The sequence below is a fragment of the Ahaetulla prasina genome, chromosome 3 (genome assembly GCF_028640845.1).
Source record: "Ahaetulla prasina isolate Xishuangbanna chromosome 3, ASM2864084v1, whole genome shotgun sequence".
Taxonomy (NCBI): Eukaryota; Metazoa; Chordata; class Lepidosauria; order Squamata; family Colubridae; genus Ahaetulla; species Ahaetulla prasina.
Genome location: NC_080541.1, coordinates 206,595,239 through 206,622,488, shown reverse-complemented (window position 1 = coordinate 206,622,488; position 27,250 = coordinate 206,595,239). Strand labels below are relative to the sequence as shown.

Below are 27,250 nucleotides of genomic sequence, written 5' to 3'. Positions count from 1 at the left end.
GTCCATTGGTATCAGCTGATTAGGAGTATATAAAGAATTTCCATGAATAAGTTGGAATTACTTGCATTGACCTGCTTTGGAACCCTCGTTTGATTGACAGGGTTGTAAGCTAACAGAGGTAAGTTTCAATCCATTCTCTTGCAGAGCTACAGTGGACCATTTTTCCTTAGGGAAGATACAGAATCAGCCAGCCCCTTGTTGAGATTCCTTAGAAAGAAGCCAAGCATACCTGGACCATTAAATCTGCAATCAGAATCAGAGAAACAAAAACAGACATTCATTTCAGGAGTGAGGAGTGCTTAGTTTGCAAATGAAATTGAGTGTGTGTGTGTAAAAGTACTGATGTCACTGGACAAGAATTATTCAGTTATTTGTTTGTTTCATAGCATTGACTGCGCAGGAATTCTCAAGCTGAGGAATGCAGACATTGAATTACGGAAAGGAGAAACAGATATTGGCCGAAAGAATACTCGTGTGCGATTGGTGTTCCGCGTGCACATCCCTGAATCTAGTGGCCGGATAGTTTCTTTGCAAGTTGCATCCAACCCCATTGAATGCTGTAAGTCATACTTTTCTGGTAATTTTATTATTTTCAGTAACATTGTTTCTGAAACCCATAACTTTACAACAGAGGTCCCCAAACCCCGGACCGCAGCCTGGCACTGGTCTGCAACCCGCTAGGAAATGGGCCACATAAACCCCATCCGAAGCCCCAACTGTGTGTGCATTGGATCCAAGGCAGCATGTAAAACGACACCTCCCACCCCCGCCGCCCCAGTTCATGAAAAAACCACCCTTCACAGAATTGGCTCTTGGTGCCCAAAAGGTTTTGGGCCACTGTTTTACAGGACTGAAATACAGGCAGCTCTGGATTTAAAACCATCTGACTTAGGGACAACCGGAAGATGCAAACAGGCTACCTATTATTAAAAATTGCAGATTGCGTTCTTCTTTTTTTTGAGTCAATGAAGCATTGAAAGCCACACAATGTTTACAGGAATTGCTGATCATCACTGAAAACAGGCTAAGTTCCTGAAAGCATCGCATAGCTTCAGCACTTTGTCCGTACAAGGAGGAGAGAATACCATCTGCTATCTGTAGTGACAGGCAGTCCGTTTGCATGTACAAGTTCTGACTTAAATGCAAAATCAGGTTAAAGACAGAGTTAGGGAACGCAACTTGTTCTTCATTCAGAGACTGCATATAAATCTGGAGAACATGCTGAGCTCTTGCCAAAGGCAAAACGTCACCCTCTATACTTCCTGTCTTTTAATCCTTAATTAACCAATGTAAGGGCTTGGGCTTTGATCCTATGCTATGCATCCTTATTTATCTGGGACTGTCTTGTGAACTTGTAGATAAACTTCCTAACCCACCATTAATACAGAGATGTTGCAAACTTGTCGACTTATAAAAGAATGGCCAAATGTAGCAGCATTCTTCCAGAATAGATAGCTCAGCAGGGGTTTGGGAAAACCTCTAGCTAAGATTCTGTGCACTTTGGAGAACCCCCAAATCCAACTCAGCCCCAGCCCCACCCCTCCCAAGAGTCCTCATGTAGCTCGTTTTAGATGCAGGTAAGTGCAGGGCGTGTGTGGAGCAGGGGTGAAATGTAAAATTTGTTACTACCAGTTCTGTGGCCATGGCTTGGTGTGGGAGGGGGGTAATGTGACTGGGTGGGCGTGACCAACTTTTTTTTTTTAACTTTTAAAAGCATTGTTTCTACAACCTCTTCAGCTGAAGAGGTTGTAAAAAAATGCTTTGAAAAGCTTGTGATGATCAGGCAACTCAGCTGGGATCGCCAGGGGAAAAGGTTCTGGCAATCAGGCAAGTCAGCTGGAATTCCCAGAGGAGCCTTTTAAAAGCTTTTTTTTACAACCTCTTTGGCTGAAGAGCTTGTAGAAAACATGATTTTAAAGGGTTCTGATGATCCCAGCTGAGGCGCGCGATTATCAGAGGCTTTTTTTTTACTTTTAAAAGCATTCGGCCGAAGAAAAAATGCTTTTAAAAATAATAAAAAAACAACCTCTGATTATTATGCAGTTCAACTGGGGTGGGGTGGGGGCAGGGATTTTTGCTACCGGTTCTCCAAACCACCCACCGCCATTGCTACTGGATCGACGATCTGGTCCGAATCGGGAGCATTTCACCCCTGCTGTGGAGGCTTGGGGAGGGCAAAAAATGGGCCTACTGGAAGTTTGGAAAGACTGGAAATGGGCCTGTCTCTGGCCTCCAGAGGGCCTCCAGAGCCTAGGGCGGCTGTTTTCGTCCTCCCAGAGGCTTGAGAAAAGCTTCCGGAGCCCAGGGAGGGCAAAAACACCCACCCCGCCATGGTGCAGGAGGTCAAACTAGGCCACACCCACCATGGCCATACCCACCCAGCAACCAGGCAGAGAACCCTTTGCTAAAATTTTTGAAGCCTACCACTGCACTAAACATGTACTATCTAAACAATACAGGAAGTATATTGTACTCTCCCGCCATGTTTTCCATGTGGACAATGTCCTGGGCTTTCTGGCAGTTGAACCTCCTCTTAAATATGCCAGTTTATCTTCTCTTGAGATAGGGCGATGACAAAAACATTTACAGGTCCTCACCATTTGATGAGTCGAGACCTGTGGCATAACCTCATTCTAGCACCTCAAAGGAGGCTTAGTCATTTTTGGAGAGCTTACCCTCGTGACCATCTTTTCTCATCCTGTAGTGTATTTTTGTTAGTAACTTGAGCTTTCTCAGTGGTTTGGGGATTTCATAGTTTAACGAATCATTTTTACATCTTTTATTGTATGACTGATATTAGTGTACAATGCACTACATATTAGGGAACAATAAGCCACCTGAGAAAGGAGGCTTTGAAAGATCTATTCTGTGGTTTTTGATCCCAGCAAAATGCTTTCCCTAAGACACATTTGTATTGGAGTTGCACCCTGCTAAAATGGTGTTAGGTTTGCAATTGAATCATCTGAAAAAGTTTGATTATCAATTGTTGGGGTTTGCTTTCTTGGATGAAGAGAAGGTCCATATACTTTTGTGTTCTACTTCTGTTGCATCCTAATAAATCGATCTATAAGTGTGTTGGTGGCAATGTGTTCCTGCTTATGGTTTGCATGTGGTATCAAAGTTGGATTGCCTCTTTCCATGGAGATTTCCTTTAGTTAATCTGCCTGCTGATTGTAAATTGTATGAAGAATTTAACCATTTCTTAAAACACACACATACAACATATACCCTAATTTACAAACTTGTACCCATTTGGGCAATTCTTGGACTCATAATTTAATCGTATCAGTATGCATCTTTGTGCTTTGACTGGCATTCCTTTTAAAAATTATTTATATTTAGTAAGAATTTTACATAAAGCAAAAGAAAAGCCTAAGGGAAAGAAAGAGGAAATGGTATAAAAGATGACTTCCCACGTTCTCTTCAGCAGATAATTACAACTTTATAATCCCTCTTCCGAGATGTTGTACACATCCCTTCAGCCTATCATTTAATCCACATTTTAAAATTGTTCACCAAATATGCACATTTTCTCCTTACTCTTAGTATCGATGATGTTTCTTACTTATAACATTGCTGTAAGTAGATTTAATGAACAGCACACTGGCTAGAGATGCTTAGGGGACTGGAGGCTAAAACGTATGAAGAACGGTTGCAGGAACCGGGTATGTCTAGTTTAATGAAAAGAAGGACTAGGGGAGACATGATAGCAGTGTTTCAATATCTCAGGGGTTGCCACAAAGAAGAGGGAGTTAGGCTGTTCTCCAAAGCACCTGAGGGTAGAACAAGAAGCAATGGGTGGAAACTAATCAAGGAGAGAAGCAACTTAGAACTAAGGAGAAATTTCCTGACAGTTAGAACAATTAATCAGTGGAACAACTTGCCTCCAGAAGTTGTGAATGCTCCAGCACTGGAAGTTTTTAAGAAGATATTGGATAGCCATTTGTCTGAAGTGGTGTAGGGTTTCCTGCCTCAACAGGGGGTTGGACTAGAAGACCTCCAAGGTCCCTTCCAACTCTGTTATTCTATTCTATTCTAATTTGAGTGGCAGACCCCAATAAAATAGTTTATCAGAACCATCATTCCTTATACTTGATGAATGGGGATGGGGGTCATGTGAGCATGATTGTAAAGTCAAAAGGAATTTATTATCTCTGGAATTGAAAAAGAGATAGAGCTCTCCAATTTCCCACATCAGTATGTAAAGGTTTATAAAGTTGTATCTTTACAAATAGGGATTCTCATTACTAGCAAACCACTCAGGGACTGGAGTTGTAGATGTCAATCCCAGGAGAAAACTCACTGAAATAGCAGCGTTATTAGTTAGCTCATCGGTTGCTCCCACTAACTGTAGTCCCTTGAGTTGGTGGTTGCTATCCACAAGGCATCTAAAAGCTCCAAGGAGGTCAGCAGCTGCAGAGAAATAAGAACCGACTTGAGTAGAAATGTCGTATTCCCCATCATGGGTCTTGAGGGATGTGCTCCTTCATAATTGAAAGGGTGAGGATTATAAAGTCAGGGTGATTATAAAGTAATGTACTAAGAAGCTGCCTGTAGGGGAAGCAAAAAGTAAACATTCTCTTGATCTGAGATTAACTCGTAGTAATTACATGACAGTATCCATATTCACCTCATAGTCTCAGTATGGAATTTGCTCACCCTTGCCATGTTCTGTCAGCTTTTTCCAACTTCCCACTCTAGTTTACAACCTTGACCTATCAATCAAGTTTTGTCCAAATTAGGTTTTGCTTAACATTCTGCTTTTAAATCAGGTGGTGTTGATTTAAGACAGATGGGGCAGGTTTACCTGCGGCTGGATATTTGTGATGAAAGATGTCTCCAAAGGAATTTCTTTGTGTAAATTTTCTCAGAAATCTGGCGGCAATATGGAGGGAAAGAAATCATTTTCCTTGAATAGCTGAGAGATAAGATGCAAAGTTTGAACAAGATGGAAGCATTGGCATGCTGACAGAACTCAATGATTTGTCGAAAGTAAAAGATGATGACCCTTGATGAAAAGGGAGAAGATTTGTTGCCAAAGCAACAAAAAGGGAAACATTGCTTGAATCAAACAATGAGGGAGGATTACAAAAACATCTCAGACACCCCTAAGAAAGTCTGTAGTCTGAAACCCTGGAAAGCTGCTATCAATTAGGGTAAATCAGAACTGCCTAATTTCTATTCAGGACCACACCTGAATCTTTGAATGACATGCTGGGAGCACAGTATCTGGTAACCACGGTCGGAAGGGAATGATGCATTTAATAACCCTGTGGTCTGAACTAGCTGGACTTTTAGGACTTATCTTTTCCTTCTGCAGATATTCGGTATTATAAATATTATCGGAGCAAAGTTACCTGTTTTTAAAATTCCCCTCTCAAGATTTATGGGATTAATGTTGACATCTCTCTGTTTACTTTCAAAGGAATTTCTTAATTTGGATGAAATTGGATTAAGTCACTTCTTTTGAAGCAACCCCTTGGAAGTTTCTCTTTAATTTTTCTCTCCCACCCCCACCTCTTTTCCAAGTTTCTCATAAAATTGAGATAGCCTGCATTTATGATATGTGGCACATTTGCAAGGGCAGTGGAAAGAATGTTTTCATCTTGGCAAACCTTCTGCGGCTTTCCTGCAACAATGAAAGCCAACTAGGAGATTGGCAACAGAAGTCTAGTTAAAGAGCAACAACCAACTATTCTGAGGATTCTTAGGAGATTCATCAGCCTGCTGTTTTCAGGCAGGGAATTACGAGGGCTGTCCATTTTCAGTAACTTTGCTCAAAACCAATGACCCTTCCTTCCTTCCTTCCTTCCTTCCTTCCTTCCTTCCTTCCTTCCTTCCTTCCTTCCTTAAATTACATTCACGTTACTTCAATAACTCTTCCATTAAGCCCCTTTCCCTAGCAAGCTAAGGTGTATTATTTACTATGAAAATCAATAGTATAGATGCAAGTGGAAGTATTTTCCATAAATGAATGTTGTTTGCATAGGATGAAAATTATTATAGCAGGAACAAAAATACATTTTTATTCTAGGGGAAAAATATGGATAGATGAGCAAAGTGCAGAAGTGTAATAATTCAACTCCTTTGAGATCTATTTACATCACATATTTACATAATAAGTATTTTTTTATTCACACAATAATGGTAGTAAGTGAAAAATGTTTTAAAAAATTGGTAGCCTGGTTTTCTAATAACCCAGAAATAAAAGTACATCTTGATTAAAGAATCAACTCTTTTCCCAAAATCATTCCTATTTTTTCTATAGTGTGCCTTTCTAATTTTATGAATTAGAATCTTGGTTTTAAATTAAAGTAATCTGAGTTCATATAAGTTTAGCTCCATGCAGATAGTCCTCAACTTACAACCAATTGGTTTAGTAACCATTCAAAATTACAATGGCACTGAAAAATGTGATTTACAACCACTCCTCCCATTTACGATTGTCACAGCATCCCCCAAGGTCATATAATCAAAAATTTTTGCTCTTGATAACAGGTATATACAGTATTTCAGTGGTGGGTTGCTACCGGTTCTTCCCGGTTCGGGAAAACCTGTAGCGGAAATCTTGATCTGAGAGTGAACCGGTTCTCTCCGAATGTCAGCTGGGCCCTCCTGCCCACCCCCACGCTACACCTACCTTTATTCCTTTGTTTTTAGCCCAGCTGTAAGGCACAGCAGAGTGGATTGCCATGCCTCAGCTGTATTTCTATTCAATGCGCTTGTGTGAGTGAAGCGAGCATGCAGGCAGCGATCGCAAGCAAAGTGCGTGCGCGAAACAAACTGGTGGTAAAACTGGTTAGAACCCACCACTGCAGTATTTATAATGGTTGCAGCATCCTGAGGTCATGCAACTTTCCCAGCTAGCTTCTGGCAAGCAAATTCAGTGGGGAAACCAAGGTTTGCTTAATGACTGCATGGTTCACTTAACAACTCCAGTGATTCACTTAAACTATCATGGCAAAAATGGTTATAACATTGGGTGTGACTCCCTTAACAACTGCCATGCTTAGCAATGGGAATTCTCGTCTCAATTGTGTTTATAAGTCAAGGACTACCTATATTCTATGGGAGTTCTAAACACCTTGAAGCTTTCGTTGGGCTCCTGAGTTCTTAACTCTTGAGTTCACACTTTAAACAGTAGGAAGGAATAGCTTGATATAGATTGCAAGCAGTGGTGGGATTCAGCCAGTTCGCACCACTTTGGGAGAACCGGTTGTTAACTGTTTGAACAATTTGGCAAACTGGTTGTTGGAAGAAATCATTAGGGCAGAGAACCGGTTGTTAAATTACTTGAATCCCACCACTGATTGTGAAGTTATCCTGAGATTAATCCAAGAGTGATTGCCACCAAGGGAGCCATAGCTCATATTCAGTGGGCCATGTATCATCCACAGCCAACAACAACTATCACACCTATTGTTGGAATTTATGCTTAAAATATGAAACAGTCTAGTCTTGTCTCTAGCTTTTTATGCTTGCCTGCAGTTCTGGGAGTTAAAGCCATAACTTGTAGAAAATGGCAGGTTGTAAAAAGTTGAGCGATTATCGTTGAATAATGTTGCAGGTTGAGGGTGGGAAGAGGGAGAAATAGCACAGGAAGGCCTGTTGCTTCCATATTGTAGATATCATAGAAGCATCTAATTAACTATTGCTGGATATAAGATTGTAAGTTTTTTTAATGTTGTCCTGGTACAGAAAGAATTTTCTTACATTCCTGTTAGGAACCTTAGCTGGACCCTACAGTAGTGGCCAAAATTGTGGAAACCTTTTGGGAAAAGTGTATTTTTGAGGTTTGATGGCTAATAACACCACTTTTTTTGGAGTTTCAAGATAATCATGTTCCATTGCTGGAATGGCCTGGGAATATCCCAGACCTTAACCCAATTGAAAATCTATGGAGCCGACTAAAGAAACTTGTTAGTCAGAAGCGACCCAGCAATAAAACACAGTTAACAGAAGCAATCATTCAATCTTAGTTTCACATTATAACAACTGCAGAACTAAAAGACTTGGTTCACTCCAGGGGAAGACCTTGTAAGCCTGTAATTCATGCTAAAGGTTACCCAACTAAGTATTAACTGATGAGATAATTTTTGTATATCTCATTTTTTCTATGTGTTTCACTTTTCTTCTTTATTCTGTAACTGCTATTCTAATAGCAAATCCTTCATAAAACTTATTGCGTTACATTCTTGATTAAATTATCTGTCCATTGATATATAATTTTATGGTATTATTAAAAAAAGTGGTGTTAATAGCTAGTTTTAGAAAATACACTTTTCCAAAAGGTTTCCACAATTTTGACTACTACTATAGCTTTAATTTCTAATTCACCAGTAAACATTACTTTTAAAATTACAATGGCACTGAAAAATGTGATTTACAACCACTCCTCCCATTTACGATTGTCACAGCATCCCCCAAGGTCATATAATCAAAAATTTTTGCTCTTGATAACAGGTATATATACAGTATTTCAGTGGTGGGTTGCTTCCGGTTCTTCCCAGTTCGGGAAAGCCTGTAGCGGAAATCTTGATCTGAGAGTGAACCGGTTCTCTCCGAATGTCAGCTGGGCCCTCCCGCCCGCCCCCATTCTACACCTACCTTTATTCCTTTGTTTTTAGCCCAGCTATAAGGCACAGCAAAGTGGATTGCCATGCCTCAGCTGTATTTCTATTCAATGCGCTTGTGTGAGTGAAGCGAGCATGCGTGCAGCGATCGCAAGCAAAGTGCGTGCGCGAAGCAAACCGGTGGTAAAATTGGTTAGAACCCACCACTGCAGTATTTATAATGGTTGCAGCATCCTGAGGTCATGCAACTTTCCCAGCTAGCTTCTGGCAAGCAAATTCAGTGGGGAAACCAAGGTTTGCTTAATGACTACATGGTTCACTTAACAACTCCAGTGATTCACTTAAACTACCATGGCAAAAATGGTTATAACATTGGGTGTGACTCCCTTAACAACTGCCATGCTTAGCAATGGGAATTCTGGTCTCAATTGTGTTCATAAGTCAAGGACTACCTATATTCTATGGGAGTTCTAAATACCTTGAAGCTTTCGTTGGGCTCCTGAGTTCTTAACTCTTGAGTTCACACTTTAAACAGTAGGAAGGAATAGCTTGATATAGATTGCAAGCAGTGGTGGGATTCAGCCAGTTCGCACCACTTTGGAAGAACCAGTTGTTAACTGTCTGAACAATTTGGCAAACTGGTTGTTGGAAGAAATCATTAGGGCAGAGAACCGGTTGTTAAATTACTTGAATCCCACCACTGTTTGCAAAGTTATCCTGAGCTTAATCCAAGAGTGATTGCCACCATGGGAGCCATAGCTCATATTCAGTGGGCCATGTATCATCCACAGCCAACAACAACTATCACACCTATTGTTGGAATTTCTGCTTAAAATATGAAACAGTCTAGTCTTGTCTCTAGCTTTTTATGCTTGCCTGCAGTTCTGGGAGTTAAAGCCATAACTTGTAGAAAATGGCAGGTTGTAAAAAGTTGAGCGATTATCGTTGAATAATGTTGCAGGTTGAGGGTGGGAAGAGGGAGAAATAGCACAGGAAGGCCTGTTGCTTCCATATTGTAGATATCATAGAAGCATCTAATTAACTATTGCTGGATATAAGATTGTAAGTTTTTTTAATGTTGTCCTGGTACAGAAAGAATTTTCTTACATTCCTGTTAGGAACCTTAGCTGGACAATTTTGGCTACAGTAGTGGCCAAAATTGTGGAAACCTTTTGGGAAAAGTGTATTTTTGAGGTTTGATGGCTAATAACACCACTTTTTTTGGAGTTTCAAGATAATCATGTTCCATTGCTGGAATGGCCTGGGAATATCCCAGACCTTAACCCAATTGAAAATCTATGGAGCCGACTAAAGAAAGTTGTTAGTCAGAAGCGACCCAGCAATAAAACCCAGTTAATAGAAGCAATCATTCAATCTTGGTTTCACATTCTAACAGTTGCAGAACTAAAAGACTTTGTTCACTCCATGGAAATACGTTGTAAGGCCATAATTCATGCTAAAGGTTACTCAACTAAGTATTTATTTTACTAAAAAGTTTTACAAAGTTTTTGCAAATTCTCCCTCCACCCCTCCCTCAACCTCTCCCCCTACCTCTCCCCAATCCCCCCCCCCGGACTTCCTGGAGCAAAATACAGGGTATAACATTTAACAATCATAAACTAGACCATACTAACTATCCATAGACTCCCCTCCCTCCCTTGGAACCTTAACTCCCTTTTTATAGATAAAAAAAAGAATACAAGTACAATTCTTACATTCTATTCATTCATAAGCTATTTGATACTTCTTAGTCCCAACTAAGTATTAACCAATGTGATAATTTTTGTATATCTCATTTTTTTTATGGTGATAATTTTTGTATATCTCATTTTTTCTATGTGTTTCACTTTTCTTCTTTATACTGTAACTGCTATTCTAATAGCAAATCCTTCATAAAAGTTATTGCATTACATTCTTGATTAAATTATTTTTCCATTGATATATCATTTTATGGTACTATTAAAAAAAGTGGGGTTATTAGCTAGTTTTAGAAAATACACTTTTCCCAAAAGGTTTCCACAATTTTGGCCACTACTATAGCTTTAATTTCTAATTCACCAGTAAACATTACTTTTAAAATTACAATCCCGTCTCCTTCTACCTCTCCTGCATTTAGATTAGAAGACATCCCTTCTAATCTAAGATAAGCAGAGAAATAGAAGCCGGAATCCACTTTGGAGTCTGTTTTATATAGTACAGTTATTCCGTTGGAATGGCACTTGTATCCCCACTTTCAATAGCTGGAGTAGAGGCTGGTTTTGATAGTGCTGCTACATAGCCATTGTGATTCATTCAATCAAATAGGGACAGCTATGGACAAATAAGGACAACTTTATTGAAGCACTGTAGGTTCTTGGAGTCTCGTGACTGATTTATAATCCTGTTCCTCCCCTAACAACTGAATAGCCTACTGAAGAGAAGGCTCGGGGGAGACATGACAGCAGTCTTCCAATATTTCAAGGATTGTCAATACATCAATATTTGAAGGGCTGTCACAGGGAAGAGGAAATAAGGAGGAATTTTCTGACAGTGGGAATGATTCATCAATAGGACAGCTTGCCTCCCAGAGTTGTGGGCGCTCCATTGCTGGAGGTTTTCAAGAAAACATTGGACAACCATTTGTCTGGGATAGTATAAGGCCTTGGGAAGGGGGTTGGACTAGAACAAGGGTCTCCAACCTTGGCAACTTAAAGAATTCTGGGAGTTGAAGTCCACAAGTCTTAAAGTTGCTAAGGTTAGAGACCCCTGGACTAAAAGACCCCCCCAGGGCCCCTCCCAGCCCTATGATTCTATGTTTCTATGAAAATCCATCTTTAGAGCTTAGATTCAAGAGGAAATTGAGTTCCAAGAATGCATCCAATGCTTTTATTTACTAGAGAAGAGAGGTTTCCGCCTAGCCAATGGACAGTGTAGTTCACATTCAATACATTGTGAGGTAATTGTGTGATAGTTCCATGCTAGAAGCTGTGACATGGAAGTTTACATAGATAGCACTGGTTTTATGTGAATGTTGCTTTTATCTCATTTAAAGATGTAAAAAACTTTACTATAATTCCTTTTTGGGAGAGAATTTGGGTTTTTCTCGCACCAAAGATCTGTGGTGGGACAACGGGTATTTGCCATCTGAAATTCAATTAGTGTTTGTCCTTCCCCAATGGGGAAAAAAAGAGACTGAAATAAAAGAAATGGCCCGAACTGTTGCTTTGCTTTGCTTTTTTTCAAAAGAAAAAAAAAATGATCTGAAGCATTGGATTCTCCATAGATACTGATTTTCCTTGGTAGCATTTCTTAAATTGACCATATAAAATTGCAATATTTCATAATCGCGTGCTCAGTCAAGAAGCGTTACATCAAAGCAGCAGTATTTGAGACAAATCTTACACCGCTTTGAGCCTATTTGGGGAGGCTGCTGTGAGAAGAAAGAAAGGTGGAAACACTTAGTACCGCCTACCATTTCAAAAATTAGATAAAACCATCATTGCTTCAAAACAGACCTGCCAATTTGATGTTCACATGTTTTGATTGAAATGTCTGGATTTAAATGTGCTGGAACAGATATCTGCCCTTTGAAACAGGGAATGAAAGAACCCATTCTTATTTTTTGCTGATCTACTTATATCTCATCTACAGTAATTTTAACTATTCTCTAGAAATGATAAGCCATCCATCTATCCTATGAGATTATGAATTAGTTGCTTTTAGACTGTAAAAAAGAGAGAAGGTTAGTAATATATGGTAATGTTGAATGCTTCATTAGCAGAAATTGTCTAGCATGTTGGTGACTGTTGCTATTGAAAATAAACACCCCCAACTAGATAACTCAATGGTGTTATGTACAGAGCTCTTAAACTGCAATAGCTATATGAAGTGCCAGTCCCTGAGGGGAAGAGAAGGAGCATGTGAAATTGTAAGTCTAAATTTTACTGATTCCTAAGCCCTAGGAATTTACCAAGGATCAAAACAGCTTATCCACCCACCCTGAATCACCTATGCCAATATAATTATCACATATAACCCCTTTTCAAATATACATTAGTCTGGTCTAGTCTTCCCAAATCTGCGCTACAATTTTTTTTTTATTGGTTAGAATGCAGTATTCCAGGCTAATTCTGCTCACAGCCAGGAGTTCGATCCTGATTGGTTCAAGGTTAACTCAGCCTTCCATCTTTCCAAGGTCAGTAAAACGAGGACCCAGATTGTTGGGGGAATAGGTTGATGCTGTAAACCGCTTAGAGAGGGCTGTAAAGCACTGTGAAGCGGTATATACGTCTAAGAGCTATTGCTATCGCAACAAAATCATTCTCCACCCAGCTTTGGCAGTGACTATTCCTGCTGGTTGAGCATGGCAATTTCAAGCCAGCACATTTGGAAGATACCAAATTCGGAAATATTAGAAGAGATTAATATACCATTAGCCCTCCTGAGTTCTTACTATTTGCTTTTATTTTTCTGGTTCTTAGAATATTAGATATTAGACGACCTGTAAATTCTCCAGAGATTGTTGAACTACAACTTTCAATATTCACTACTATTGACTGTTTTCTAAGGATGCTGGGATTTGTTATTTAGCTTCGGAGTGCCACTGTTGATTACCCCTGATATACAATACTTAATTAAATCCTACAATGGCTGCATGGTATAAGAGAAAATTGCTGCAAACAGAACCATATATATATATATGTAGGTCTTTGGTTATTCAGGTTTTCTCCCACGTAAAATTGGAAGTGTCTTGGCGACGTTTCGACAAAGTCTCATTCGTCATCTCACAGGCTAGGTGTTTACAGCTTCGTGCTTCTGGGAGCAAGAAGCACGAAGCTGTAAACACCAGCCTGAAGATACCGAATGAGACTTCGTCGAAACATCGTCAAGACACTTCCAATTTTACGTGGGAGAAAATCCGAATAACCAAAGACCTACATATAAACACCCGCGAAAACCTCAGAAAACGTATATATATATATATATATATATATGTAGATCTTTGGTTATTCGGGTTTTCTCCCGCGTAAAATTGGAAGTGTCTTGGCGATGTTTCGACGAAGTCTCATTCGTCATCTTCAGGCTTCAGCTTCGTGCTTCTGGGAGCAATGTGTGATTGCAGCTGTTTCTTCCTTTTTAACTGCTAGTGGGGGTTTGAACTGATTGGGTGCGAGTTTGGCTGTGCTCTGATTGGATGGGGTTTTTTTTGTGCTCTGATTGGCTGGGGGTGTATATATATATATTTATTTCTTTTCTGAGGTTTTCGCGGGTGTTTGTATGTAGGTCTTTGGTTATTCGGGTTTTCTCCCACGTAAAATTGAAAGTGTCTTGGCGACGTTTCGACGAAGTCTCATTCGTCATCTTCAGGCTTCAGCTTCGTGCTTCTGGGAGCAATGTGTGATCGCAGCTGTTTCTTCCTTTATATATATATGGGGCTATCCATTCTTTCTCTTAATACTTCCTTTCTTTCCACTTTCTTTCCTATTTTGTGCCCTCTTTTCTGTCTCCCAAGAAGCAAACTGCAGATAATGAACAGAGACTTGTTACCAAGGACTTAAGCTGTTGCTGTCTCATGGAAAATGTTTGGAATTAGGCTGAAAGTAGTGGCCATCAGCCATAGGAGTTATTTGTGTCCTTGCTTAACCCTGATTTAAGGCAAATCTCTATGTTCCTAATGGTTTATCACTTCCTAATAAAGTGCAGCTTTTAACAAATTTCAAAAAAATGTTTGTCGGTCAGCCACCAGGAATGCAAATAAATTAAAATTATATTAAATCAAATTTCATTTTGTTCTTACAGTACCTGCTTCCTTGTCCTGTCTTTATCTACTCTGCTATATTTTTATATCTCCAAAATGCTAAGTTGGGGTATGTATGTAGCATGCTTGTATGGCTGTTCATGTGCCAGAGCACAGGTTATTTGGAGTAAATCTTGGTAAGTAATTTTTTTCCCCTCGTGTGAGCTGAAAGTTAGTGAAAGTTTGCTCTCTCCTGATTGGTAGGTGACAACAATGACTCACATAAGGCGTTTCTCTTTGCCTTGGCAATGTAGAAAAGAAGAAATAAATAAATTTGTTGTCCAAAATGTGGTTAGGTGTAACAGGGCCAACAAGTCCTTTTTTTCATGATTTTATTATTAGTATGTTTTATGCATTACAGACGTTTAAAGCTGGCTTTTTATGTTTTCATTTCTATTTGTATATTGCCCATTGTTTGCTTTCCCTCTGAGTCAGGACTGATGGGCACAACAAATTAGTGACATTGGCTGACCATTAACTGTCTCAGTCCATCTTCAGTCCTGCCACCCCTGAACATTGACCTACACGCGGAGCATAAATCAATAGTTCTCAATCTTTTCTTCATCACGGACCCACTTCAAATAACTTTTGTGGCTATGGACCATGGCCATGGACCCCCGAGATTTAAGATTTAAATCATAACATTCCTTCAAGTCTTCGCAGACCCTCCTGTGACAACATTGTGGCTCCCAGGTTGAGAACCGCTAGCCTAAATAATGACTTGGATCAAATGTCTGCTTCTTTGCTAAAGATATTGATCCATCTCCATGAAATAAGCATCTAGGAGGCATGGTGGTGCACTGGTTAGAATGTGGTGTTGCAAGCTAATTCTGCTGACTGCCAGCAGTTTGAACCTGACTGGCTCAAGGTTGACTCAGCTTTCCATCCTTCCAAGGTCAGTAAAATGAGGACCCAGATTATTGGGGACAAGATGCTGACTCTGTAAAACACTTAGGGCTGTAAAGCACTGTGAAGTGGTATATAAACTATATTCATAGTTTCATAGTTCCCACCACCAATCTCTTTCCACTTATGACTGTATGACTATAACTTGTTGCTGGCAATCCTTATGATTTATATTGATATATTGACCATCAATTGTGTTGTAAACGTTGTACCTTGATGAACGTATCTTTTCTTTTATGTACACTGAGAGCATATGCACCAAGACAAATTCCTTGTGTGTCCAATCACACTTGGCCAATAAAAAAAAAAATTCTATAAGTCTAAGCGCTACTGTTATTGCTTTGGTGTCAGCTTTGGAAGCCATACTAGGCCAAAGGCTTCCACATACTGCCACTTTCTCCTCTGTGGGAAAAGAGGGGAGGAGGGTAGTAGTACAAGGGATGATTAGACTTAACAGGATTCTTCCTGCCGGTCAAGGTCAGGCTGGGTTCGCACCTGGAGAAGGAGTGGCTGGAGTGATGCTTCGACATGGGACGGTTGAGGATTGGAGCATGTGATCGGCAGAGGGGTCATGAGGGTGGAGATTTTGGAGTTTCTATTACTTAGGGAGGAACCAGAAGACCCAGCAAAAATGGAAAGAAAAGAAGAAGTCCTGGAGGGGGCAGTGGGGCCAGAGGCTCAGGAACTTATTGATACCAGATTCTCCCCGTTGAGAGTGGTGGTGCTTTTCCTAAGAGTAGCATCTCTGAGAGATCTGCACTTTGAAAATGGACCAATGACAGAATGCATATTTGACTGTAGAAACTTCCAGGTTCAATTCTTAGTACCTCCACTGAAACAAACTTCAAGTAGAATGATGCTTGTCTGAATATGTGGAAAGCCCTTCAAACTTGCAGATATTGGCTTAACTCTCAAGATCCTTCAGATAGTATGGCCATTGCAGAGGATTCTGAGAGTGAACGCATCTGGAAGTTTCAAAGGTTGGGAAATATTGAATGAGACCAATTATATAATTTGGTCAAAATAATGTCATTTTATTGATAAGACTTCTGAATATAAATTGGTGTGTTGTCATAAGGCTGTTTTCTATATCTTGTAAATATTCTGATTTAGTTTATTAAACTTAATATATTTTAATAATTTTCTTGGTATGTTTTATACACACACATACACACACACACACACAAAAGATATGCATTTATTTGTATACTTTTGTTCTTTACAAGAGTATAGGATCATTTTGATCAAACAACATGCATTTGAAGACACATCAATATTGGATCAGCCAGGTTTTAAAGGTTGGGAAATATTGAATGAGACCAATTATATAATTTGGTCAAAATAATATTGATAAGACTTCTGAGTATAAATTGGTGTGTTGTCATAAGGCTGTTTTCTATATCTTGTGAATATTCTGATTTAGTTTATTAAACTTAATATATTTTAATAATTTTCTTGGTATGTTTTATACAGACACACAGACACACACACACACACAAGATATGCATTTATTTGTATACTTTTGTTCTTTACAAGAGTATAGGATCATTTTGATCAAACAACATGCATTTGAAGACACATCAATATTGGATCAGCCAGGTTTTAAAGGTTGGGCAATATTGAATGAGACCAATTATATAATTTGGTCAAAATAATATTGATAAGACTTCTGAGTATAAATTGGTGTGTTGTCATAAGGCTGTTTTCTATATCTTGTGAATATTCTGATTTAGTTTATTAAACTTAATATATTTTAATAATTTTCTTGGTATGTTTTATACAGACACACAGACACACAGACACACACACACACACAAGATATGCATTTATTTGTATACTTTTGTTCTTTACAAGAGTATAGGATCATTTTGATCAAACAACATGCATTTGAAGACACATCAATATTGGATCAGCCAGGTTTTTTTTTTTTGTTTACATTTATACCCCGCCCTTCTCCGAAGACTCAGGGCGGCTTACAGTGTATAAGGCAATAGTCTCATTCTATTTGTATATTTTTACAAAGTCAACTTATTGCCCCCCCAACAATCTGGGTCCTCATTTTACCTACCTTATAAAGGATGGAAGGCTGAGTCAACCTTGGGCCGGGCTTGAACCTGCAGTAATTGCAGGCTTTGTGTTCTTAATAACAGGCTTTACCAGCCTGAGCTATCCGGCCCTTTTGAAAGGTGGAAATTAATTTAACATAGTTTTAAAAGCCTAGGGGAAAATCATTTGCCTAATTCTGAAAAGATAACAACATAGGCATCTAGCAAGACTTGTAGAAAGAATTCCACAGTGACAAATGTTGTTTATCCAGTCATCACCCACCCAATATCTGTGAGAAGACAGACAAAGAAAAGCACTTGTAGTTTGATTGGCAGGTTGGCTTCTTTTGACTAGAGTTAGAATTATTATAAATGAATTATTGCAACTTACTCTTGTAATTCTACATTTTTCCAATGTTTCTTTAGGAAAGGATTTCCCCCCTTCAAGGGAAACCATAACTAGACCATCTCTGTCTAGCTTGAGCTAATAAAAAATATCTCACTGAAATATTTCCCACAACAAGATACTTGTATCTCTGTAGCAAACCTGAATCTAAGAATAAAAATATTTACAAGTTGAGAAACTTATTTTAAACCCTAAATAAAGTGAATCCATTTTCTGAAAACCATAGGAATTCAAATTGAATACAGAAAGAGTTGTAGAACATAAAATAATAGAGCTGGAAGGAACCTTAGAGGTCTTCTAGTCCAACTTCTTGCTTAAGCAGGAGACACTATACCATTTCAGACAAATGGCTGTCTTAATGGTCTTGGAAAGCAATCAATTAATGCTGACCATAAGTTCCTGCTTTGCCAGTTACACTCCTTTTAGCTATCTCTTTCTTATTAGTGAAGTTAAACAAAAGTATTAATGCCTTAGTACAATGAAAGAGGACGTGCATTACTCTCATTACAATCTCTACAGTTTCTTTACCTTAAAATTTTATCATACCGTAGATCTATTACTGGAATTACACCGAAATTTTCTCCAGGACTTTCTCAACTCAGAATTAGCTCTATAAAAATATTCTCAAGACACCATTTAAACTTTTGAATATTGTAGTTGGATTTTTTTTTAAAGATATAATTTAACCTTGCATTTTGAGAACCATAAATCTTCTGTTTAGTGGTAAATCCGATTATTAACTCATCAGGACTGTTACTGTTTACAAAGAATGATTAATCATACATACCATGTGGAAGAAATAAGCAACTTCTGTGAAAGTAATCTCGGCATAAACTACTGGCAGCTTTGTGGGCCAGCTGTGTGGATAATAAAGAATGAAGCACACTAAGTTAAAGAGAGAAGAAAAAACATGTCCCACATTGACAAATTACTGTGATCACTACTGAACTATAATTTGGGGTTAATTTTAATCGCCCAGGAAATGGGTGCAGCCCACAGAATATTAATAGATATTCTACCAGTTCTCTAAAATTATATATATATGTATTTGGTAATAGAAGTGTACTGAGTTTCATGTATGCAGTAAACCTTTGTTCCAAATGTAAGTTTGGAAATCCTTTTGTGATTGTACAACCAAGTTAAGTTTATTAGGCTCACAGCAAAAACTGTTCAGGCAGAAATCTAAAGACATGATGTCCTCCAGATGTGTTGAGCAACTGATATCAAAACAGTCAAAAATACTTAAGGATGATTGTTGTCCAATATAACTGGAGATCATCAGCCTGCATCTCTGTACACACAACCAACAAAAGATATCTTCTCCCAGTGTAATCTTGCTGTCTGTACCTAAAGGGGTAGCAGCGCTTGAGGCAAAAAAAACCAAACAGTCTGAAATATTAAGAGTGGCCTTGTAGTCAAAAGGCAGTTCTGATCTAGCTTAATTCTGCTGTAATTTTATATTTTATGTGTTCAAGCTTGAATATCAGCTTTTAGATTAAACATGGAAGCCATTTTAGAACATAAAACCAGTTTCATTCTGTGTCAGTTTTTTAAAAAAGTTCCCACTTGTTTTTCAAATATATGGAAATTCATATTTACAGTATACAGATTTTTGTCTATGAGATGCACTTTATAGTGTCCTCTTGAAATAAGTGTTCTTATATGCATTTTAACTTTTTGGCATGCTTTTTCTAACTAAGAATATTTAAAGAATTATCTGCCAGTTAATTAGAACTGAAGAAGCTTCTTGGACGAGAAACAAAACTTTTCAAAGGAAAAAAACAAGAGAATAGCACTAGCACTAGCACTGAGACTTATACACAGCTTCATAGTGCTTTATATCCCTCTTTAAGTGGTTTACAGAGTCAGCACATTGCCCCTAACAGTCTGGGTCCTCAGTTTACTGACCTCGGAAGGATGGAAGGCTGAGCCGGTGAGAAACGAACTGTTGGCAGTCGGCAGAATTAGCCTACAATACTGCATTCTAACCACGGCACCACCACAGCTCTTTCAAAAGGCAAAATACAGTTGCCTTTTGAGAGAGAAAAAGCACAATTAGGACCTGGATGTTTGAGAGTTTCCATATACCAGGTCTATATTCCAGATAAATCTATCTAAATGAAGGGTCCTTAGTGCTCTCTGAGCTTTGTTGTTTACTTCCAGACGTTTCATTACCCAAACTAGGTATCATCATTGATGCTAGTAAGGAGTGAGGTTTGCGCTCAGTTTATACTCTAGTGGGCAAGTCCACTAAATTGAGAAAGCACCAAAGACCTCAAATACCTAAAGAAATGTTTGAAAACAATTAGTTATACCAATCCATAGTTTAATCCAGAAATTATACATTTTGTTCATTAAAATTATCTAGACAATATTTATTTATTTTATTTATTTATTTATTAATTAAACTTTTATACCGCCCTTCTCCCGAAGGACTCAGGGCGGTGTACAGCCAAGATAAAAAGCAGTAAGTATACAAAGTTAAAAATCAATTTAAAATACCTATTCAATAGTGGCCGAATTAAAACCGTCAAATTGACCAACCTAAAATACCCCATATAAAATTACAGAAAATTTAAAAATTTAAAATTTAAAATTTAGAAATTTAAAAAATCTAAAAAATCAGTCCAGTCCCGCTTGGATGAATAAATAAGTTTTTAATTCCCGACGAAAGGTCCGAAGGTCAGATATTTGGCGAAACCGGGGAAGGTCGTTCCAGAGAGTAGGAGCTCCAACAGAGAAGGCCCTTCCCCTGGGGGCCGCCAGCCGGCATTGCTTGGCGGACGGCACCCTGAGAAGACCCTCTCTGTGAGAGCGTACGGGTCGGTGGGAGGCATGTGGAACAGCAGGCGGTCCCGTAAGTACCGGGCCCTAAGCCATGGAGCGCTTTGAAGGTGGTAACCAAAACCTTGAAGCGCACCCGAAGACCACAGGTAGCCAGTGCAGACTGCGCAGGAGAGGTGTTACCGGGAGCAACGCGGTGCTCCCTCAATCACCCGCAGCTGCATTCTGACTAACTGCAGTCTCCGGTACACTTCAAAGGTAGCCCCATGTAGAGAGCATTGCAATATTCCAGTCGAGAAGTGACGAGAGCATGAGTGACCGTGCATAAGGCATCCCGGTCAAGAAAGGCGCAACTGGCGGACCAGGCGAACCTGGTAAAAGCTCTCCTGGAGACGGCCGTCAAGTGATCTTCAAACGACAGCCGCTCATCCAGGAGAACGCCCAAGTTGCGCACTCTTTCCGTTGGGGCCAGTGACTCGCCCCAACAGTCAGCCGCGTTGCAGCTGACTGTACCGGGATGCCGGCATCCACAGCCACTCCGTCTTGGATGGATTGAGTCTGAGTCTGTTTCTCCCCATCCAGACCCGTACGGCCTCCAAACAACGGGACAGCACTTCGACAGCTTCGCTGGGGTGGCCTGGGGTGGAAAAGTACAGCTGAGTATCATCAGCGTACAGATGATAACTCACCCCAAAGCCACTGATGACCTCGCCCAACGGCTTCATGTAGATGTTGAACAGGAGAGGCGAGAGAACCGACCCCTGCGGCACCCCACAAGTGAGGCGCCTCGCGGCCGATCTCTGCCCCCCTGTCAACACCGACTGCGACCGGTCGGAGAGGTAGGAGGAGAACCACCGATAAACGGTGCCTCCCACTCCCAACCCCTCCAACCGGCGCAGCAGGATACCATGGTCGATGGTATCAAAAGCCGATGAGAGATCCAACAGGACCAGGGCAGAGGAACAACCCCTATCCCTGGCCCTCCAGAGGTCATCCACCAACGCGACCAAAGCTGTCTCCGTGCTATAACCGGGCCGGAAGCCGGACTGGAACGGGTCTAGATAGACAGCTTCCTCCAGGTACTGAGGGAACTGCCGTGCCACCACTCTCTACAACCTTCGCAACAAAGCGAAGGTTGGAGACTGGACGATAATTACCCAAAATAGCTGGGTCCAGGAAGGCTTCTTGAGGAGGGGTCTCACCACCGCCTCTTTCAAGGCAGCGGGAAAGACCCCCTCCATCAAAGAAGCATTTATAATACCCCGGAGCCAGCCTCGTGTCACATCCTGAGTGGCCAGCACCAGCCAGGAGGGGCACGGGTCCAGTAAACATGTAGTGGCATGCAGCCTCCCCAGCAACCTGTCCATGTCCTCGGGAGCCACAGAATCAAACTCATCCCAAACCACATCAACAAGACGAGCCTCAGTCATCTCATCTGGATCATCGCAATCTTGGTCCAAGCTATCCCGAAGCTGAGCGATTTTATCGTATAGATAACCACTAAACTCCTCGGCACGTCCCTGTAGGTCATCCCGTCCCCTGGTGAAGAAGGAACGGGTCACCCAAACAGGGCGGCCGGGCGGTTATCTGCCGACGCAATGAGGGAGGAGGCGAGGAACGCCACCCTCAGTGCCACTAGGTAGGTCTTTGAAAAGACCTAACTAGTGTCCGATCAGCTCGGAGCGGCTGGACCTCCAGGTGCTCTCTAGGCGTCTTCTCCGCGTTTCATCTCTCTCAGCTCCTCAGAGAACCAAGGAGCTAATCGAGATCTGCGCCGGGTCAGAGGCCGCAAAGGCACGACACGGTCCAAAGCCCCAGCCGCGCCTGTTCCCAGGCCGCGACTAGTTCTTCAGTCGTGCCATGGGTAAGATCCTCAGGAACGGCCCAAGCTCCGCCTGGAACCTCTCAGGGTCCATCAGGCGCCTGGGACGGAACCAACGCATTGGCTCCGCCTCCTGCAGTGGTGAGTAGCGGTCTGAAAGTCTAGGCGGAGGAGAAAATGATCTGACCATGACACCGTATTGTCACTAAATCTCTTACTACCAGATCATTAAACCACTGTCCAGAGATATAAATCAGATCCAGCGCAGATCCCCCGTGTGAGTAGGGCCATCAGTTACTTGAATCAGGTCCAAGGCCGTCATGGAAGCCTGGAACTCCTGAACCACTGTTGATGACAAGCCAGCCGATGGCAGATTGAAATCGCCCATGACCAAAAGTCTGGGGATCTCAACAGCCACCCCGGCAAGCACCTCCAGTAGCTCAGGCAGGGCTGTAGTCACGTAGCAAGGAGCCAGGTACGCGATCAACAAACCCATCTGATTCTTATGGCCCCACTTCACAAGAAGGGATTCACAGCCGGCTATCTGAGGAACAGTGGTCTCTCTCGGCTCTAGACCCTCTCTCATTACAACCGCCACCCCTCCACCCCTACCCTGGGCCCTTGGCTGATGGAATGCTCGGAAACCTGGCGGGCACAGTTCAACTAGGGGCACCCCCCCTTCTGCACCCAGAGTATGGGGAATAATTCTCCATTATTCCCCATACTCTCTAGTACAGGGATCTCCAACCTTGGCAACTTTAAGACTTGTGGATTTCAACTCCCAGACAACTCTGGGAGTTGAAGTCCACAAGTCTTAAAGTTGCCAAAGTTGGAGACCCCTGCTCTAGTAGCCACTGTAAACTGGGAGATTAGCACATCTATTCTGCCCATAGTGTAGTTCTCGTTTTCTGCTCATCATTTAGAAAGCTACTGCTGTCACTTCCTCTAAAAACTTGGCATGATTAAACTTTCAAATGGAAAAATTGTGAAGGCTTTGTCATCGGTTTTATGCACCAGTGTACAAACTGTAGGTCAAGTGACGGTATCTCTAAAAAGGATGTTTGCTGGTGGCATATTTTGGAGACCTTCTTTGCAACCATGGCTATTGTTCTTTTCAAACAGAAGTGATAGAAAATGCCCATCTTTAAGCAGAAGGGCTGCACAAATTAGTTTGCAATTCATGAATCAAGACATAGCACGAGTAGATAGTTAAGGAGATTATTAAAATGTTGAACAAAATTCTCCAGAGACCTTCACTGAAGGGATGAGATTAAAACTGAAGAGTTTGAATTCAGATCTTGAACTTCTAGATCACTTAATCTAAACAACAGTCTGAGAGCAATTAGGAACAGCCCAAAGAAAGTATTTGATCTTTTCCAGCTGTTTCAATGGTGAAAGAAAACAAAAACACAATCTGATGATAGGTGAAATTCTGAAAATTTCATTATTACAAGGAATAGTCCAGCGAGGAAACTAGCTGGATCTTTATTATGGTGTGGATGGACCTTTCGTGAGCAAGATGTCTTTCCTTCTGGTAAATGATTGGTCTAGATAAGTTGTTACTGAAGGATTGTTCTGTGAATTTAAGTAATGTTGGAAGAAATATCCTTCTGGGTTCAGTTCCAAGCGGGGGAAAAGACACTGCAACATGGAGACTGCATGGAAAGATGGTTTAATGGTGGACAGGAATCACATGGCTTGAGTTCCTGAGTAGAAAAGGAGATCACATGCTTCAAGGTGTTGGGCGAAGAACCAAAGAGAAGAAAGAAGAGACCAAGATGCTGAGTGCCTGAGCTTATACCCTCTGTGGGGCCCCACCTTAGTGTTTCCTGTTCCTGTATAAAAAAATGTATCCTGATTGGTTGTCAAACTCCCAGGTGGTCTAGGAGACTTAGCTAACTTTGTAGGTTGTCTCTCAAGCTTGCTTGAGTCTTACTATGTGATTTCTGTTGCTAGATGGTACTATTGTGTTGCAGATGATGGCCCATTGATGAAGGGGGGAGCAATGAGTTTCTGCCTCTGGCCCATTGACAAAGGTGGGGGGAGGCAGGAAGCTGCAGGGAGCTGCTTTTGTCTTTAAAACATGTTTCTTCATTTCTCATCCATATTCTACTATTTTTTAATATTTCCTAAAATATTTCATTTTTCTAGGGGAGGGTTGGGTGCTAACTTCCTACAGTAATCAGGGATTTGAAGTTCAAGGTTTTCCTGGCTAGCTTGAATATGTGAATTCAGTCTCTCGCTACCTTTTTTCAATCCTTACTTTCCCTTTGAAAACTTTTATTTTTAAAAAAAATTATTGCAAAGGCAAAAGGGGTTAAATGCAAAAGTGTTTTATAGAATGCTTCACACCTTTTAAATGTACATCAAAGATGCCTTACAAGGATAAGCCATTGGACTTTCTGCAACAGCTTTTTCTGCCGTTTAGCTCCCTGTCTCAGATTCCTCTGCATTCACTTATCCCAGTGAAATACGAGATAAAGTATGTTCTAGCTCAGTGATAGCTAACCTTTTCCAGACCAAGTGCCTAAAGCATGTGTGCACGCCCGAACCCCCAAAATGCAATGTGTGCATGGCCCCTGTGCATGCACCTCACCTCACAAATACATGCCCCGCATGTACATGCAGCCCATGCATGCATGCACAGCCCCCCACATGCACCCCGCACCCCACGCATGCCCATGCACCCCCTGCATGTGCCCTGCCCACGCACATGTGCATGTGTCCCCTGCATGTGCCCTGTCCTCCTGTGCACACACCTCGCATGTATCCCCCGTACATGTGTGGCACAGACCCAAAGACCAGCTGACTGGTGGAAGGGGCACTCGCATGCACAGCAGAGCTGAACTGGGGCAACAGCTCACGTGCCCACAGAGAAGGCACTCCGTGCCACCTCTGGCACGTGTGCCATAGGTTCACCAACACAGTTCTAGTTACTTAGCTGATTGAAAAGTTGTTCTGTTCCATCTTGGAATAAATTATGTTTCAACTCAAAGAATGTAGGCCTATTGATTGAAACTGAGTCTGCAGGTGGCAATTTTAGGTTTCATGATCGTAACATATGTATAATTGAATATTTGGCCATTGTTTTGGAATGAAACATGGGTTGATTCTAGTTCTGAGTTCTTGTTTGTTAGAGACAAGGAGCAAGGCCAATAGAGCTGTAGTTCTGGAATCAGTTCCTAATTATTATTTCAGTGCACATTTATATTTCCTCTTTTATTTTTAAGCCCTTAATTGAGTCTCCCAGTTGAGGAGCAGGGTGACCTAGAGGTGAAGATACTTGCCTCCCACTTGGAAGGTTGAGAGTTCAGTCCTAGACAGCAACAGATATTTCTCTATTGGGATGCAAAGAGAAAATATCTGCTGCAAACTCCACATAGGTGTCAGGAAGGGCATCTGGCCAGTAAACACTCAGGTCCATCCAATTGCCCTGACTCCACCCTGATAAAAGGGATTGCAGAGTCGTAAAAGGAAAAAAAAATGAGTCTTCCAGATAAGTTCTTTTGACAGTGAAGAAATGGCAATATTGATAAAATATAACCTGTGGGTACTTCTGAAATTTCCCAATTTTTAAAAAAGATTTAATTTAATTCCAGTCTGTATTTTGTCCATAGCCCAACGTTCAGCTCATGAACTTCCAATGGTTGAAAGACAAGATGTGGACACCTGCCTTGTATACGGTGGACAGCAAATGATTTTAACTGGCCAGAACTTTACAGCGGAATCCAAAGTCATCTTCACAGAGAAGACACCAGGTATGGCATTCTTTTCATTCTTTCTCTCATGTGGCTGATTAAGGAAAGCCATGCCTTGAAGGACCCAATAATAAAAAATAATAATGTTAAAATAGGGCCAGCAACTGTAGGTAAGGAAGCTCTTTTAATGTAATTCTTTTCACAAAGGCGGTCAGAAAGAAACAATGAGATGATAGCTTAGGGTCCTGTTTTTAGCATCAAGCAACCAAACCTTAAGAAAGAGGTTGGAGATTTTCAACTGGAATCTGGATGATCATCTATCAGAGTTAGTGTAGTGCAGTGGTAGTCAACCTGGTCCCTACCGCCCACTAGTGGGCATTCCAGCTTTCATGGTGGGCGGTAGGGGTTTTGTCCGATACTGAAGCACTTTCCTTTTTTTGAATTTAATTGACTTTTTAAAAAAATGTCATAGCATTATTTAAAAACATTTTCATTAGGTTTTCATAAAATTCCCCGTGACAATTTAAATTTCTGAAAATATACTATTTGTATCATCCGCGCATAAGTTTAGTTCATGTTACCTAAGTGAAACTAAATGGCGCTATAGTGCGACCGCAAACAAAAGAGCCTCATCCCAGAATAGCTCGCACATCTCCCCCCACACCACCCAGCTGTAACAGACAAGCAGAGCTGGTAGCCAGCGCCCTCCCCAAACCCAATCCACAATGCACGAGAGGCATGCACAGACGACGATACACTTTATAAATCACCATTACTGTGGAACCGGTGGGCGGTTAGAAAATTTTACTACTAACAGAGATACAAAAGTGGGCGGTAGGTATAAAAAGGTTGACTACCCCTGGTGTAGTGAATCCTGCGGTGTATGGTGGGTGGTGGATTTGGTGACCTCATAGATCATTTCCAACTCTATAATTCTAAGGGGTGGAAATTGTCCTGGTGTCTTCTCTGCCTCTTACAATGTTATGTAAGCACAAGGTAAAGAGTCCCTCAGGTTGAGTTCAATTACTAAAGACTACAGTATATGAGCATATTCATAACTTCCATAATCAAACAGAAGTTTGCTATAGCATTCAGTTTTTACTTTCCTAGAATCTTGTGATTTTCATAATGGCTCATGCCCCAAGTACTAACTTGGCCCAACCCACTGAGTTTTAAGGTTCTTGAAGATATTCTAGATGCTACCACTTGCTAGCCTTTCCATCATGGCAAACCCTAGTTC

The 27,250-nt window shown here is 40.9% G+C and overlaps 1 protein-coding gene across 16 annotated transcripts in view; it reads left to right on the top strand.

Annotated features, from left to right (window-relative positions):
- Positions 1-27,250, top strand: part of NFATC2 (nuclear factor of activated T cells 2) — a 233,824-nt gene that overhangs the window by 86,400 nt on the left and 120,174 nt on the right. For all 16 annotated transcript variants that reach the window (XM_058175788.1, XM_058175795.1, XM_058175784.1 and 13 more), the window contains exons 5-6: positions 387-559; positions 25,930-26,070. In XM_058175788.1, coding sequence (XP_058031771.1) covers positions 387-559; positions 25,930-26,070 — 314 coding nt within the window. The remainder of the gene's footprint in view (positions 1-386; positions 560-25,929; positions 26,071-27,250) is intronic.